This window comes from Dermacentor andersoni, chromosome 9 (genome assembly GCF_023375885.2).
Source record: "Dermacentor andersoni chromosome 9, qqDerAnde1_hic_scaffold, whole genome shotgun sequence".
NCBI classification, from domain to species: Eukaryota; Metazoa; Arthropoda; class Arachnida; order Ixodida; family Ixodidae; genus Dermacentor; species Dermacentor andersoni.
Window position 1 is genome coordinate 38,276,940 of NC_092822.1, and position 18,711 is coordinate 38,295,650.

An 18,711-nucleotide genomic window follows, 5' to 3' on the forward strand; every position below is an offset into this window, starting at 1 on the left:
ACGTAAGAACTACCTTAGCGCTTGTCTGGCGAAAAAATGGTTAACCTTCAGGGCAACCTTTACCTGCGTGGAAATTTAGCGCCCCACAGCGGTACGGATGAGGGCAATCGAGCGACATCAAACGCTCTGTGGTCTCAAGCTGACACACAGACTGACACATTTAATGTGGCACATGTCCTGACGCGTCATTTCTAAGTTGTAGAAACTCAATCACACGCTTTACGCTCGTAAAATATGACGATATTTAGCAAGTATGAAGCTTGGGAAGTATATTTCGGGTAACTTGGGTATATGATATTTTTAATTCTACACTGAAGTTGGCATATTACGTATCGACCTGGAGGCACAGGCGTAATACGTGACGTCATGACAGGGAGAAAATTTTGCTCAGATTGTATCAATGGGGCTAGGTATGAAAGACGTTGCTTATTAATAGTAATAATAATCATCCTCGTAATAAATTAATAATAATAATAATAATAATAATAATAATAATAATAAAGACCGACCACAAAGAAGCTTCAGAACAAGTTAAGGACCGCGCAAAGAGCGATGGAACAAAGAATGCTAGGCATAACTTTAAGAGACAGAAAGAGAGCGGTTTGGATGAGAGAGCAAACATACTCTAATTGACATTAAGAGAAATAAATGGCGCTGGGCAGGTCATGTAATGCGCAGATTGGATAATCGTTGGACCATTAGGGTGACAGAATGGGTACCAAGAGAAGGGAAGCGCAGTAGAGGACGGCAGAAGACTAGGTAGTGCGACGTAATTAGGAAATTTGCGGGTTTGGAATCGGTTGGAATCTAGTTGGAATCGGTCGGCGGAGGACAGGGGTAATGGAGATCGCAGGGAGATGCCTTCGTTTTGCAGTGGACATAAAATAGGCTGCTGCTGCTGCTGATGATGATGAATAAATAAGAATGCTGCGCACGCACGTCGCAACTATAGTGTACCAGATTAGAGTACACTATTGTCGCAACCGCAGCGACGGAGGAACCAGAGTTACGGAGCGAGCCAGTGTGCAATGACGTCACGAGCATTCACTTATTTGTAGAAACAAGTATTGAACTTTTTAAGCTACTCTGGCACTTGCCAATATCTTTTTCTTTTTTTTTAAGGTGTAGAGGGTTTCAGCCTTCGCTTAACGCAAAAAAAAAAGGAAAACAAATCGGTTCGGGGTTTTACGCGCTAGAACCACGATATTATATGGGGCACGCTGTATAAAGGGGGACTCCGGATTAGCTTTGAACATGTGGTGTTCCTTTACGTGCTCCAAAATCTAAGAAAACGAGACATTTGCATATTCTGCCCCCCCCCCCCCGCCCCCCCCCCCCTCCCGTCACAACGTTGCCCTGTGGCGCCACCTCGAGCCCAGCACCGCGATGCGTCCCGGTTAACCGAAGAAGTTCAAAGTAATATTATTAATTACTATGCCAATTTTGTACACTTAAAAACGCTTTGTCAGATGCGGTGGCCAGAATCGCTAGCTACAACTGCCCACGCCACGATGTTTTGCAATCGTAAACCATTGTGTTTAATATTTCTTTTTCTGTTTAGACGTAATTATCCAGCGTTCACCACAGTACTCGTAGAGAAGATTTGACGGCCAAAGTAATTAATATGTTATAACTTATCACTACACAATTAAATCTTTTACATCTCTCGGGCGTATATGTCTTGGCCAGAAACGACAATCGTAAGTAAAATTTAAATTAAGTTAAGGGGTATTACGTACTGAAACCACGATCCAATTATGAGGCACGCCGTAGAGGCAACATCTAATGTTGAATTCCAATGGTAGATCGCGAGCGCTCGGCCGGATCACGAACGGAGCGCGTCGCTCCGACTGAGATCGCTCTCATCTGCTCGCACCATATCTGCGAATGGAACGCGTGCGCTCCCGCGGGAGCACTTAGTACAGGAAAATCATGTGAGAGGGCGCTAGAATAGAGAGAGGAACAAGCGCTTGGAAGCGCAACCCACCACCCCATTTCACTGTGCGTGTCAGAAGAATCATCACTCGACTTGGAAATTGTACTGTGCGAGTCGGAGCTGTCTTGGAGCGCGAACAAAATCGCACGGCGCGAAGCGTCGTCCACGTTTCCAGTGTCCGCGACCGGAAACAGGCGACCGTGACAGGAAGCAGAGGCGGGTGAAGGAAATACGTCACGAGGATTTCCGGTCAAATCTGCCGATTTCGGCGGAGCAAATATTTTTGCTCCACGGAGCAATCCGGGATCAGCGGCTGGTCCCAATCTGCCATTGGAACACACAGCTCACGCTCCCATTCTGCCATTGGAACAGGATTGCTCCATACAGAGCAGAAAAACTTGATCTGGATCTGCCATTGGAATTCAACATAAGTACACGGTTGTTTTTGCTTTTCGCCCCCATCGAAACGCGGCCACCGTGGCCGGGATTTCATCCCGCTACCTCGTGCTTAGTAGCGATGACGACAATGGTAATCTCTATCTTGCGTGCATTTACTTTATTTAGCACTCGGGGCGTTTACACGAATCCAACAGAAACGGGTCGAGTCGGCTTTTCTGGTGGAATCGGCCTGTCGAGTTCACGTAAAGGCTAACCGGTCGGGTTGAACGAGCGTCAGGTCGAGTTGAGCCAGTTCGACATGCGTGCAGTAGGTTGACCCAGCCAGGCCCGTTTGCTGCGCGCCGGACGGACCGGGCCAGATAGCGCTAAGGTTTTCGAGGGATCAGTGACGTCAGCGTTGTACGCTCCGGCAGATAACAGGACAAGGCAAAGACAACCACTGTGCGGCGCACCCTCATTGTCGCGATAAGAGCCATTAAACAGAGCTGTTGCAGTCGGAGGCGGGAAGCTCGAATGCGTTGTTCAGACCCGTCGGATGCGAGTTCCCGTAAATGCGGCCACTTCGGGCTCGGTCAGCCCGATTTCTTATTCGACCCAAAGTTTTTCCACAATTAAGCTTTTCCGTCCATCCGCTCGCGTCGGGTTCATGTAGACGTAGCTACTCGGTCCCGCACGCTACTGATATACACGCATGCAGTTCGTGGCTTGGAAGGTGTGCTGAGCAACGGTTATGGTTAGTGACTGGATAAGCATCAAAGCTTGCAGACTCTTCTGGGAGCATTACTTCCTGGGTTTGCTCTAAAATGCAACATTTTACGCAGATAGAGCGGTGGCTTATGTTATCATTTCAGTGTGTAATGCGTTTTTGATGATCAGCTCTACAGACTTCAAGCCTTCTTTTCGGTTAAGCCACCTTCCTAAAAGCTCCAATGTATTTTTCGAAAAGCTGCGGTACTCTCAACGAAGTTCTAAATTAGACACTGTGCCAAAATGGAACCGCCTACACTGTACAACATATATGTTGTAGACACACAACACTGCATATAACAGCTTCATTATGACAACCACAGTGCAAATAAAGCACGTTAACAAGCACCGTACGCGCCAATTGTAAGCTTTGCAACTTGAGTGATAAAAACTGATGATTGTGCGAGGTGAACGCCTCTTTAAAAGCGTGGAACAAGTGAGAGCCAAGCCGCAGAACGCCTTTAGCCGAGAAGTCTGAATACAAGCCTGTGTCGTCTGCAAAAATCCAGAAGCAGACGACACAGCGGTCCGAGGCGTTGCCCTGGTGCTTTTGTCCACCAGAAAAGCGCGGCATTTGACCTGTTCTTGCTTTATTTTTCTTTTGTTCTTCAATATATGTGCCGTTTCTCACCATCACCGTGCACTAAATTTTCCAAAGGCTACGCTTTCACTAAACTGCAAAACAAATAGCGGCTTTGCCGTTGACATCGAAGGAGTTTTGGCGGGAGAGTAAGTACGTTCCATACAAATCACCACTGAACCTATGTTTGATTTAAAACGAGTAAAGTTGCATAAGAGTATAAGCCACGTCGTAAAGCGCGCTTGCGTGCTGAAACCAACACTATTAGAGTATTTTAGTCAAAAACTGAAAGGGAACATGCATCGGAAAATCTTGTCTTTCGAGTCATCGTGCGGGAAAATTTGCAGGGCGTCTCTCGCTAACTGCCTACCCGAAAAGAAAACTCGTCGCAGGGTCCAGTCAGTGAATCACTGCATGCAGCCTTCTCCGTTGCAACTTACGCAAAATAATCATTCAAGAAACAAAATAGAAACTTGCCAGCATCGCCCTCCATCGTGCAAAAGAAAGACAGCGACGAAAACGCAATTTGCGCCGCCGTTGCGCCATCTACTAACAATAGTTTAAACTTTTAGTAATGGTGGCCTGCAAAATTATACTTTTCGCTAAAATTAGACAATTATTTAAACATGCGTGTATTGAGCTGTTATTGCCAGTATTTTAGTTACTATTTTGCTTAAATAAAACACAGTGCGTTGTTAGCTCTTTATGATTATGTAATAAGTTTGGTTCTATCAAGTGTTTACAAAATGGGTTCAACGTCGTCACTATCATCAACAATATATCGACTCCAGCGCCGCTTAGTGCCTAGCCATTTCTCGCTGTGCGCATCTCTCGTTTCGAAATTACGACTGAAGGGTGGCGTTGGAATCTGACACATTCCGCGCATTAACCCAGACCACCAACAAATCATCGCCTATCATGTGAACCACGGCGCCGATCATGACTAAACACGAACCTCCACGCGCCAACCTCCAACCGGTCAGCCGATGCTGCGCGCCGACTTGCACCAACAGTTCGGACAATACGAGCGGCGTGTCTTTTTTCCGATTCCCCAAAGACGAAGAGAGGTAAGACGCCGATATATATATCGTCTCCTTGCATAGCGTGCGTCAGAGATCGGATGCCCAGTAGTCTGTCTACTTCGTTGCGGCGCTTTCTGCAGCGTCGTCGACGCGGTTAGCGCACTTTTCGCGCCTACTTCGCAAACCGAAATCGCACTGCAAAAGTAGGTTCTGGTTTTGTCTTCGCTAAGCCTAACGTCGCGCCTTTTCAAGGCCTGCTGCGTTTACGGTTTCATTTTCGGTGTCACGCGTAAGATGTGGCGCCCAAGTGCGACGCGTCTACGTAGATTCCTTCATCGATGCGTGCTGTGCGGCTTTGGAAACGCGAGCTCGCCTTCCTGTCGTGGACTTGGGGCTCCCACTTTTCTTTTTTATTTGCACGAACGCGTTCCCCTGCGTTGCGGAGAGGCGTGCAGATGCGTTCACGGCAACGCGCGCCTCTGTTTGCAGGATCTCGCCATTAATCTTATCAAAGCTTGGCTTTCACTTCTCTTTGCTTGACGTCGGAGAAAAAAAAAAAAAGAGAGGCACGCAGCCTTCATTCAACCAGAGTTATCTAACACACCTGCTGCAGCGGTGAATATATCCATTCATGTTTTGCGTTGCGTCTTGCCCCTTCTCGTCACTGAGATTTTGGCGTTTCGCATATGTCGGCTCGGATTCCGGTGTACGGCACCCCGTCTCATTGATTGGCCCCGAGGGTCAAGATCCTCCTTTCAACTGCTCGCTGACTACGCGATTGAAGTCGTGGCGACGTAACCTGTTGATCTTTCAAAACGCTGTGAACGCACTTCTTATCGAGGTTGCATCGGTGCGATGCGAAACTGGAACTATGGTGTAAATATTTCTACGAGCGCATGCGCGAGCAGTCGGAAGCTGTTGGCAGCCGAGCAAAAGTTGAGTTGTGGCTGCTTTGAAATCGCTTTCTCGGCAGCTGCTAGGTAAATGCTGATGACCGTACTTTATGTGCTGTCAAACGTGCTCATGCGGAATTCGAACGTGCTGTCTCCCGTTCGTTTCACACCTACAGTTTTACTAAGATCGAGCTGCATATCTTCATTAAGTTTTTCTTAATTGTCAAAATTAGAAGTCATATGACGCGAGAAACTGTATTTAAAAAAAAAAGAAACTAAACAAGCACAGTGCAATTATGGGTACAAACACCTAATTTCGGGAATGTAAAAAAAAAAAAAAAATCACGTGTTTAGACAAACCCGAGCATCATAATTATACTGGCATGCCTGATCAAACTTCCTTTTGCATGGTATCTGATCATGATACAGCTCCAGAGTGGTTGCTGTTATGACTGCACGTGAACTATATCCTCTGACACAATTTAGTCGCCACTGCAGCTGTTCCACCATAAAATGCCTGCTCTACATTAAACTGAGTTGCACTTGCTTAACGTATACTAAATTTGTGTACAAGAAATAAAAAAGATTTTTTTTTTAATATCATGTGAATAAATACCTCAAAACACAATAATGCACGATACATAAAAATTTGCATGCTTTGTTTATTGTTTCTTAGCGTAGTTGGAAAGTGTATTCGGTGCATTAACCTTATGCCCAAGAGCACTGTTGGTGTCAACTTTGTTTAACTGGCCTGACATAAACTAAGTTACGGTTTGGGGCATTCTTTTTTTTTTTCTTCTTGAGTGGAAAATGGAACACAGGCAGTTACCGAGTGGCAATGCAGAAACTGTTCATGTGGGATATACCAATCTCACTGAATGTCGTGCTGCCACACATAAAGCACTTATAGCGGGAACTTCAGTAGTGCTGCAGTCTGTCGAAACTGATGTCTACTACCAGTTGGGGATCGGTTAATAAACCAGCATTACAGGCAAAATTTATTTCACCTGGGGCAACTTATTGCCACATGTTTTCTTGTCGACACTGGTTTTGATTTCATTGCTTTGAAGCATGAACTCGTTAACATCTATATCAGTTTGTACTTTTTAATGACTACTAAGTGCTGATTAGATGTGTAGCAGTAATTTTACCTATCATGATTACTCTGTGGTTATATGGCATACTGCTGCTGAATGAGAGGTCACGGGTTCAAGCAGCAAAACGCGCAAACGCTTGTGTAACAAGCACACCTGCCAGATCTCCTGAATTTATCATACAGTTTACGAATTTGGGATCGTTCTACAAGCTTTACGAAAATTTCATCAAGTTTTCCAAAAAATAAATTCTGTTTGTGAAGAAAGCTTCTCTCACCGGTCTCTGACCATTCCCTTGAAAATCTTCTGATTGAGAAAGGATTCCAGATGGGTACCTGCTTCAAGCAAACAGTTCCTGAAGCAGGCAAAATCGGCAACAGCAAGGTTGCTGAAAAAGTGGCTGCAATCTGAGAACAGTGTGTTCTTTGTCAGTTTGTGCTGTTCCAGATTAGCTGCGGCTCATGTGCTGCTTTCAAAGGTGATTCATTGTCAATAAGTGCATAGGTGTCCTACGGAAGGCTTGCACTCAAGGCAAACTTAAAAAAAAAAAAACTTCATCTCCCCTTCATCTTTCCTTCCAGTGCTGCATTCGCAGTATTTTTGTGAATTTTAAAGTTCACAAGTTGGCAGGTGTAAATAAGCTGTGGGAGCATGGTTGGGAGCATGGTAAAGAAATCCAGGTGGTCAAAATTTAATTGAGAGCCCCTTACTACAGTATATCTCGTAGTCTGTGCATTGCATGACGATGTTAAAACCCCCAATTTAATTTTGACAACAGCTTATGCTTAGACTTAATAGTGCGAGACTAATAAGACCAGTGTCTGCAGGCTTTCTTGCAAACGTTGAGTCCTTCGCCTGCTTCTGCTCACACAAGTCCACATGACTGCCAAGAGATAGAAAGGTACAGTTTAGATTGGGCACCATGCATGGATAGATGACGTTCGATTAATAGGACAAAGTAAAGCTATGCAGGTGCCATGGCCTTGATGGATCGCTGTAATGGATATTGACGAGATGCTCATTGCTCGAGGGAGTGATCACACTGTGCATTACATAACAAAAATGTGGCAGTGTCTTCAGAAGTGATCAACCGAGAATACTTCCCTGAGTCAAGTGCGATGTACAGAGCACATAATTGGTAACCTCTAGATTAACAAGTTAAGTGCCAAGGCAAAAAAAAAAGAAAGCAGTTCAGTACGGTAGGGGACCATGTCAGGTGATGTAGAAAAGAAAATCTGCAGGCTTAGATCCTATTTGGTGGACATGGGACAGAGCTGAATGGAAATTTCCTGGAGACTCTTTTGTCATGCAGTGGACTAAATGGTCTGAAAATGATACTGGTAAAGATGTCAGCAATGAAGCTTGAAAATTACTGCTGCCTGATTGCATTTCTTCCTTCCATGCATAAAGTTTCTTACAAAAATTACTAGATGAAACTCTGGTGCTAGTGTCTATAGAAGCAACAAGTATCATGGTTCAGCCAGGAGGGAACAATGTGTAGTATATAGATTTGCCTAAACTTTGTCCTTCTGGCTGCAAACGGGCTTGTGACCCTGCACACTGGTCATTTTAAACAAGACATTTAGTTGTAAATGCAATACTTCACAATGATTGCGCCTGTTATGTTAGAAAACTACGATTGCTTGGGAAATTTAGAAAGGAAAAGCATGAAAAATGATGACACAATATCCGAAGCTGTGAGCATGAAGACTAGGCAAATCCATGCACTACTGCCCTTTGCTCCCACAGCAACATAACACTTGCAGTGCTAGAGTTCCCGCTAACATTTTTTTTTGTAGGAAACTGTTTTTTATTGGCATCTGTGCTAGCTTCGATGGCTGATTTCAATTTCACTTCAACGCCGTCCAGATGCAGAAAGTGGGTGGCCAACTGCGGACGGCTCGACTTGCGAGACAAGCCGGCTGAGAAGCTGTTCGCCAACTACCGGCTGTGCTCGACCCATTTTACAAAGGAGAACTTCAGCAGCACCTACCGCAACCAGCTAGTGTGGAATGCGGTCCCCACTCTGTTTAAGCACGGAGACCAAGTTGTATCCAAGGGCACCAACAAGCAGAAGTTACTGCCCAATAAAAGCCAGAGTAAGCCAGTCCTAGGCATTTGCACGCTATGCATGGCAAAAACCTTGGCATACTGGGTGTGGTGGTGGAATTAATGTAGATAATGTTGCACGTCGCACGGTTTTCACATCAAAATGGCAAGCTTTGCTGAGTTGGTGGTTGAAGCAATAGTGACATGGCATTATTGACTTTTCCCATTTTTGTGTCAAATGGTCCCGTTGCAGTCTGACTTTGGGACCCTCATCTGTATATTGTATCTTACCAATTCATTGTATTTAAAGAATAATAAACTGAAACTGAAACGAAGGTCCTGGAACTTGAAACCACAGAAAAAGTACTGGCATAACCAGAGTGCCCTAAATAAAGTATGAAGCATTTCTGTTCCATTCAGCAGGAGATGTATGTCTCTTGAAGTCATGACACAGAAGTTGTTAGTGAAAGTGTATTTTTAGCTATGAACACAGAAGGGGGTCACATGGGGCCAGGACAGCGTGACGTTATGGCACTCACTCCAGCTCGCTCAGTTGTCTGCCATACTGCTGCTCATTGTGTTACTCAATGAGCTGGAGCGAGTGCGAAAATGTTCCAATGACCAGCTTCCTATGTGAGCACCATCTGTGTCATGACACATACACTTCCCAGGAAACAAAACTGAAAGTCATTTTTAGAAAACTTATTATAGTAAATTATTTAGGGTGCTCTGAGGCCTTACCAGTACCCTTTGTAAGGTTATTAGGTCCAGAGCCTTCCTTAAATGAGGGAAACAAAAATGTCATTTCAGTATTTCTTTGACATTGTCAAAATAGAACAGTGCAAAGGGAACAGAAGATGCTAGAATATGGCAACACAGGACTTTCAACACACACGCGCACGCACACATAGACACACACACATATATAATGCCTCCGTACTGCGTGCTGCAAGTTGCTGCTGGGATCTTTGCTTGACGAGGTGATGACAAAGGGCATGTTGCACATCAACACAGTTGTCTTTGCATTAAATGAAAATGTATTGGAGTTGTGTCTAAGACAGTGTCGACAACTTCTGGTGTATAGTACTACACTCAACAAAATGTTTGCACCCTTCAGGGTCTTATCTTGTCTCCAAACAATAATCGTCATCTACCTTGCATGCCTTTTCTTTCTTTAATGCTGTGCATCCAGTACTTCTAGGTCACGAGCGCCATGTGTCTTTATCAGTGTGACATAACTTTCTTGACAGAAAAGTAGCTAGCGCAGAATTTTCGACAACGGAAACTCAAGCGTGACAAATGACGATTTTGTTTGGGGACAAGATACACCCCAAAGGGTGCAAACTTTTTTCTAGAGTGTTACTCCCTTGACTAACATTTGTTTTTAAGCCTGAAATGAGCTTGAATTGTTTTCACACGTTTCTAGAAAAACGAGAGTGCTTTGACTTTGTAATATTGCTTATTTGGTACGAAGCCTAAATTGTTTTCCAGTCCAGTAATTATGTCACGAAAAAACAAGGAAAGATGAGCGTTTGAAAAGTGGCTTAGGTATGAGTAAATGTGATGCTTATACAAGTGTTATATCGTTTTTTTTTTCTTACAGAAAAGTTTCGGCGTTTCTTTGGCTTTGCAAGTAAGCGTCGGACGTCTGTTCAACGACGGCCAAACCCTGTCGTACAAACAGCAGCCGCCGGTCCTCAGAAGGCGGCTGTCAAGCAGAGGCCTGCTTCAAGCACTTCTGTTCAAGAGGCATGTATACTTTGTTCAGCCCAGTGTTTGATTGACGGAAACCTGTCCAGCAAGGAGGGAATGTAATTAGAGTAAAAGATTGTCAAATAAATTAAAATATGATACAGTCGGAACCTTGTAATATACATATATTGGTACATGCTGATGTCGGCTAGAAACATTTTGATTTACTTCGTCACATGTTCATTGTACCAAAGTTCCACATTTCAGGGCCCATGCAGGTCCCCTGTTCTCATGTGCCTTGAAGCCTGCCCTGCCTACCCCCACTGCCCAGCAGGCACCTGCTAGTCTTACTTCTGTGCGATGCTAGGCCCCCATTGATGGCGCCACTCTGCTTTCACCACAGAGTTTCTGACAACACTCACTAGAGGGAACTGTGGTGCTAGTTATATATGGGAGCTGCAAGCATGGCAATTCAGCTAGCATGGGAATGATGGTCAGTAAACGCGTTTGCCTAAGTTTTATCCTTCTGGCTTCAAATGGCCTTGTGACTTTGCAAATTTATCATTTTCAGCAAAATACTGCCTTATATTAACATTACGCATGATGAGTGCATAACCACGAGTGCTTGAAAGCTTAGAAAGATTAAGCAGAGTAAGCAACTTCACACGAACATTTGAAGCCATAAGCACGAATGTTAGACAAATCCATGTACTGACCATCATTCTAGTAGTAGTTGAAAGATCACAGCACTAGAGTTTCTTCCAGTAATCATTGTAGGAAACTCTGTGGCTGTCATGGCTTTTGGTTTTCTTTTGTCGGGGTACACACACTGTGTGCGTTCGCTGATGGGTGACGAGCACATTTCATCCAGAAACGCGTAATGGAGCAGCGTTGATATGCAGCGAAGGACGGCTTGGAATGCTAGTGGACACTTGCTTGCGCATGCAAAGTGGGGGAAGCATCAATGTACAGTGACGAGGCAGCAGCAGGACATGTCCATGTCATCCACAGGTGCAAACAAGTTATCTGAGAAACACTTCATTCAGTTCAGTTTGGTGTGGAATATGTGCATGTTAGACTCTGGTTTCAGTTACCCACGTGTGTTGTGTTGGAGCACTACAAATGTACATTGAGCGTCATTGTTCCCAGTGCAAACGCATCCCACTTTATTGTGTGCTTTGTGAGCAAATTGTCTCTAAATAGGAACGGGGTTCCTTGCAGTCACCAACAAAAGCTTTGCTTAAATTGATTGCCACAGTGCATGGAGTCTATAGTGTAGCGGGCCAAGCCAAAACAATCCAGAAGCCAGCAGCGATCCAAGGCAAAACTAAAACATGAAAGTGAGAATGAAGACAGCGTCGTTTTGGGAATCGTGGTGGTACTCACGGCCTCCCTTTGTGCGTAGCATTGAACACAAAGTCAAACACAACAGAGCTCACACAGTATCTTTTCCTTGCCAATACATACAGTTGAACCTTGACATAAGAAAAATGGATACTATTATGAATTATCGGATAAAACAAAGTGAAACTGTAGCATTCCTTGCCATTATAAGCATGTAACAAGTGCAGGCTTATAATGAAGGTGTTTTTGTGTCAGATTCGAATTCCTTTTAATGACATTTGACTGAAGTGCTCTGCGTGCAGTGGTGCTCTTGACACTTTGCAAGGTTGTTATGGGTATCATTCTCAATGCCGTCTGTTTGCACCTGCTTTTGTAGGAAACCCTCGGAGGCGAGCAGCGAGTAGCTGAAGTGGAAGACCCGCCTCGTTTTCCCGACCACATAGAGGACCACATGTATGCCGTTCCCACGGTGCACCTTCCTGACGACTTGGCTCAGAAGGTAGGCTGGTGCAAGCGAGGCGATATAGGTTCTCGCAACTTCAGTGCGACTTTCGGTTGCTGGTCAGCCAACCTTACCACACCCAAAGCTGCGCTAATAAGAAAAAAAATATCGTTTTGTTGTGCCGTGGCATAAAGCACAGTTGACCGCCATATATTTACTTTGATGAGACTAGCAAGATTGATCGACTTATTTGATGGGTCATATTAAGAAGGGACGGAAAAAATGACCAAGTGCACCGCTTGTTCATGTGGCATTGTTTCGTTTGACCTTTTCTTACACGCCTCTGAATCTAACACACACTCAGTTTTTAGGGGCTCAAAGTAGAAAACTAATGTAGCAATGATATTAGATATTCTAAACAAAATAGAAATCTAACATGCACCATACTTATTTAGCAAGGAAAGCGTAGCATTTTTCCAATTCTGGCAATTACAGAAAGATGCATCTAGTGAAGTTAATCTTTACAGAATAGAAATCTCACCAGGTCTGGCCATTTTAAGCTGACAAGTGCAGAGTATACAATGCGCAATAATGTTTGTGTCTGCAAAGCATTACGTCACTACGTGCTGCAAAAAGATCTGAAATTTCAGACTGAACGCCGTTTTCCCTTCTCCTCGCGGCCGCCATGCTCCAAGCCGGAGGATGACATGCGCGTGCTAGTGCGCCTAAGTACACATGTTCGCACTGGGATGTTGCTCGTGGTGACACGTGACTTCATGAATTATTCAAGCCAACATCTGTTGTATGTATAATATGTTGCTAGAATAGATGAATTAAAGCTTAGAGAAATAATAAAACACACAAACCGAATGTCTGCATGTTTTTGTTTTACTTTGCACCGCAGCAGGAGAGATGTACTTCCGTTTCATCTGCTTATTCCTACGTTGTGCACGCAGACACCAAAACTGTGTCATTTTCTACGGTGTTCCAGCACGAAATCATGCTCTGTGATCCCCTTGTTTCTGCCTCAGTGTTCGTGTAGCACAGAGATATACCGCTAGTAAGGTGTCCTTGTACACAGCGCGCAAAATTGTGTGCTGCTCGAAACGAGACAATTGAACAGCTCGCACGCGATGTCGTCAGCGGAAGTACACCGCGCTGCAAAAAAGCGAGAGGGGAAAAAAGAAAGATGGAGGCGGGGCCCGTGAAATATGCATTGCGTGATCCTCGAGGTCCTGGAGGCAGGGAAGGAATTTCGCTTGCGGAAGCCAGATGGGGCAAGTGGAGAGAGTGTCAATGTTTGTGGTGAAGCTCGCCTCCTGAAATAATGGGTTTGCAACACTGAACTATTTATATCTCGTCTATTAATGAGCCGATCAGAAATTTTTTTGCGGCAGAACACTCCGTAGAGGACACGTAACAACTTCTAGCATATAACCAAAATTTGCTATGGGGCCTGATGAGGGGTCCTTTAATGTCTATTTCCATCACTGTCTATAGCACTTTATCATTGTTTTGTGGGCCGCAGCATGTCATCCTTTGCATTGTCAATTGAGCATTGATATACTGCACTTATAGAACAACTCCACAACTGTTGCAAACATGGAACGAAATAATAGACAAAAGAGGCACTTGCAACTTTTGCTGTTGCTGTCTTTTGCCATAGTTTGTGCAGATCCTTAATACAGTCCACTTTCATTAATTTGAACCTGAAGGGGTCAACGAAACTGGTCGAATTAAACAAAAGGCACATTAACACCAAAACATGCCATTGATTCACTTGACTTTAATGTTAGCTTAGCCACAATGCAGTTGTATTATGTGGTGAAGCATATTAAGCAGGGGGGGGCGGAGGGGCGTCATCGTCCCGGGACATAGTTCGTGTTCTTTAATGTACACCTGCACCATCTCCAGTCACAGCATGAGCACCGAGATGCCTAATAAGTTTACTGGTAGGCCTCCAGAGTTTCAAATAGACCCCCACTCTTTGTTGGCTTTAAATGTCCCCTCAACCTTCACAGCTTTTTCATCTTACTACTTTCCTTTTTGCTAGCTTTCCCAAAACACAAATGGTTTTTCTCCACTTCTCGGTGCATGGCACGTGTAATTACGGAATACGTACTAGGCTCCGTTAAAGGGCCCCTGAAACGGTTTGGACAAATTTTGTAGACGCGTAGGGTACAGCTTAAGTAGAACATTCACACCACAATTTAAGTGAAGCGTTACGTATTAATGGAGCTACAAGCGATTAGAAGTTACCCTCCTCCCTAGTCATGCTTTTCCTCCTCAACTCGTTCGCCGAGCGATCGGGGCTAAGCTCCGCCTTCACTGGTTTCGCGTCACGATGCGACGTCACATCGTCCACTTCCGGTTGTTTTGGAGCCCGCCCCCGCCCGCGTGAAACCTCTCTGCTAGCCGCTTGGCCGTCGACCCCAAGCGAGAGCTATCGAAGCAGCGTGCGTTGCGAGCATTCTGTCGTAGCGCCGAACGTGTCTGGTATTCCGGTAACCACAGGCAAGCTGGTCATTTCGGCAAATGACTGGAGGCATAAACTCAAGCTGATGATGGAACTTTAGCGTAGACGTACGTGCGGCCTGATCGGTCTGCACGGTCCAGCCACTTGTTGGCGCAGCGCTTAACCAGCCAAAGAAAGCGCTAATATTGCTCCAACCAAGTGTAAAACACTTTAAACATTTATAAAAACAAAGTGTTGATGATTACACTCCTGCGAAAAATACACACCAGCAGCCAAAGAAGAATACACTTCGTTACTGCTGCTGTGTATGGTTGAGCTCTGTGCCACTTCGCATTTGCGATTCTGCTCATCCCATGGCTCATCCCGTTACGGCACAGTCAAGCGGCCAGACCCTGTCCCCTTGCGCTTGCATTTGCCCTAATACCGGACTCGCGAAACGCTATTACATTAGTAATCTTCCGGTGTAAAGTGACGGCCACAAACGCGCAAACCCTGGCGCAGATCGGATAGCGGCAATCCGATGCGCAGCAGCCAGCTCGCTCGTATGCTGCCTTGCAGAGGGACACGATGTCGCAGCTTGACATATTGCCAGTCGCTATGTTTGCAGTCCACAAAGCAACAAAGTCGAATCATAGTGCTCGCGAAAAGACTGAGACCGACTCTGACCGCGGAGCTCTCGTCAAAATGGAGTATGTTGTAACACAAGCAGACGACACTTGCTGTGTGCCGGAAGTGCTTAATTGTATTGAAAAATCGTTCTTGTGCATTCTCTTTATGTTACTTTCTGTTTATAAAAACAAATGAACTAACATTCGAACTATTACGAAGATCATTTGTTTACAATAAAGTTGGAAAAATTATTGATCACGCGCCCTGGTCAGCCAATTGGATAGCTCGCCCCACTGACGTCATATGGGTGATTTTCGTCATATGGGTAGGGGCGGCTTAAAATTCCGCCGAGCAGCGTGCTCCGATCGGCAGCGATGTGCATTTTTAAAACCTTATAATAAATTACACGCTTTACGCGGAGCACTTAGATGTGTCAATTAATGATCAGAAGGACGTACTCTAACGACTCAGTATGTTTGTAGAAAATCGTCAAAATCGTTTCAGGGTCCCTTTAAGAATTTTGTAGATATGAGGCACACATGGCAGGCGAAATGAGGGCTCAAATCGTCACAGCAATGTCAGAAACAGCTATGAAGGGCTGCCAGTAAGCTTATTAGATATCTAGGTACGTGTACTGTGACTGTAGATGACACATGTGCACCTCTACAATTAAGAAATGTGTGCCATGTCCCATGACAGTGGCCCCTTTCCATTCTTGGTATGCTTCACCGCAGTAAATTGCACATGCTTCACAACATAACACTTCCACATTCTGGCAAAGCTGACCAATCAAGTTCAAATTATCCAGTGAAGGGCAATATTAAGAGCGAAATAAACGAACTTGGGGCCCATAGAAATACAGTACAATCCACTTATAACAACATCCAGAAGAACGAAAAATCCAATCCTTATAACTGATCATTGCTATATTTGGACTGCCATAAAAAAAAAAAAGAAATACTGCCAAATGTACTTTTGTAGCTGCGAAACCAAATTTACCACTTGCACTAAAAAATTGACGTTGTAAAAAGTAGACTGTGAAAAATGAAAGGTTTATTTGTACCTCTAAAGAGCGTACCAAGCGTTAGGCATGCTGAAATAGTTGGAAATCCAGGCTTGCTTTTGCGGGAGTTTCAGGTTCACTACTGTGGTGTTCAGCTGCTGTGCTAACACTAGCGGCAATAATTTAGTGTGCATGAAATAAATGAGCCACTCGATCGACGACAGTGCACTTCATGTGAACATCGGGGTCGGTGTCAAAGACAGGTCATTGTCAATCTTCTCGCCCCGTCACACAACACTGCCGTTTGTCATGACAATGATCGCCCCGTCGGAGATCTCTCCACCTAATGAGACAGCACTATCTGCACTCAGAAACTCCCCCATTGCAGCACCACCTGTTTCAATGTCAGTAGCGACGTGCTCCTAGAGCTCGGTAATGTCAGCGGCTTCCTCCATATTGGTTTCACTATCATGGGGGGTTTCATTCTGGGGCACCAAGCCCACCTTTTCCATTGATTGGCATGGCCTCTGGTTTCAGCCTCATGTTTGCTGCAGCCCTGCGCAACCTCGTATTTTTTTGAGCCTTGCAAAATTTGCAGCTTCGTCTGAAGTGATAGAACATTCCGCTTTGTCTGCGCTGTCTTCTATCAACTGGGCTGTCCGCTGCTGCTTCCACGGCACATTTCCGCGCTTGCTGAGAAGGCGGAAAAGGGCGGGTGCCACTTCGCCTTTCGCATTTTTTGTTTTGTTGCTCTCTTCACACGTATCTTGATTGTGGGCAACGTGAGGTGGCTGGCGCCATCTTGTGGCATGCTCCGCCAACTAGTGATGCTCTGCGTAGCCTTCGCAATTGGCTAGTGGGCAGGACTCATTGCGCGGCTAATGGTGGCAAATATGAACTCGCGTAAGAAAACGTATCGCCCGTCTCAGCATTGTTCGTTTAACGGGAACTTAGGAATGCAAATTTCATGATTATTCTACATGGAAAATGCCGTTTGGAAGGAAAAAAATTTCCTCGTCATATCCGATATGTGGTGAATAACGTGTCATTATATAGGTCTTTTTTTCTCATAGTCCAAATGTGTAAGTTGACTTTCTCAAGTCGGCTCATAGTTATAACCGATATATCCTGATGTGGTATTGCTATAAGTGGAGCACACTGCACATAGGCGCTGGGCGGGACCTTTGGTCGGGATCAAATTAACCAAAAAGTCGAATTAAATGGAGTAGAATTAATGGAAGTTAGCTGTACAGTCTGACCTCAATATAACAAACTTAGATATAACGAATTATTGTATATAACATAGTTACTAAAATCTTTCTCGCTGATACTGGTAGGTAGTGGATACGTGCATATGACAAATATAGGAAATAAAGAGGATATTTTCATGTCGGGAGGGACTTTGTTGTAGCAAAGTTCAACTGTGTAACAAAACTGATTTCCCCGATGCATTGCCAGAAAAAAGAGTAGCGGCATTGTTTTGCTGAACTAACCTTGTGTTCACACACTTCATCAGACATCTGCTGCATCACCGAGGTTCACAAGCTTCAAGTTTGACCCTGAGGACCAGAATCGTCTCGTGATGAACGTCGTGGATGCCGAGGTTCGTGAGTATAGCATCTCAGCCGCATCTTGGCAGGTGCCTATCAGTGTGCATTGGCATCGGGGATCTGTTGACAAGGCTGAAGTCGAGTGATGACAAGACTGGTACTTTGAGTGATACCGAGCGCTGATTTTACTTTTGCACAGTTAAACCTCAATATAACGAAGTAGGCAAAATAGGCAATTTGCTTCATTATATCGAAATTTTGTTGTATTGAAATTCGACCTAGTACTATACACATAAGTACAGTCGCCAATTGGTTTTTCTTACACTGAAAGGGGCTGCTGAATTTTCTAAATTATCGGGTGGTTGAAGAAAGCAAATTTTAATGAGGAAACGAATTCATTTCGATGAATTTGGGAGACGGCGATAGGTGATACGGATTCGTGCCATGTGCTTCAACGATATCTTCACATCGGTGGTATGAATTAAGTAAGTCAGCCACGCTTTCGTGTGCACTTCATCCCCGCGGCTGGTAGCGCCACCCGCAACGACACTATCAGGAAAAGCTCCGGCAGCGGGGAGCAAATGCTTCGTCTGCCTCTCACTCCAATGGGTCACTGAAACTCGAGATTACGCAACCTTCAACACTAAATGCACTGAAAGACAGCTTACATGATGCCACGCCATCTCGGCACTTACACATGCGGCAGATTACCTCTGAAGCAGGGAACACGGCTGCGTATGCACTCAGACGCACTTTTGATGACTTCCATGCACAGCTACGGCCAAGACGTGCTCCAACTTACCCCCGCCCCTCGCGCACGCATGATTGTGTTAGCATGAGCTCGCTTCCCTCCCTCTCTGCCTTTGCATGCGTGG

At 44.9% G+C, this 18,711-nt stretch overlaps 1 protein-coding gene across 1 annotated transcript in view; it reads left to right on the forward strand.

Moving 5' to 3' along the window:
• The first annotated feature begins 4,460 nt into the window (after positions 1-4,460).
• The window catches only part of LOC126527629 (uncharacterized), a 34,051-nt gene continuing 19,800 nt past the window's right edge, over positions 4,461-18,711 (forward strand). Inside the window, exons 1-5 of the mRNA XM_055068891.2 lie at positions 4,461-4,729; positions 8,541-8,770; positions 10,324-10,469; positions 12,133-12,255; positions 17,803-17,889. Coding sequence (XP_054924866.1) covers positions 4,602-4,729; positions 8,541-8,770; positions 10,324-10,469; positions 12,133-12,255; positions 17,803-17,889 — 714 coding nt within the window. The 5' untranslated portion in view covers positions 4,461-4,601. The remainder of the gene's footprint in view (positions 4,730-8,540; positions 8,771-10,323; positions 10,470-12,132; positions 12,256-17,802; positions 17,890-18,711) is intronic.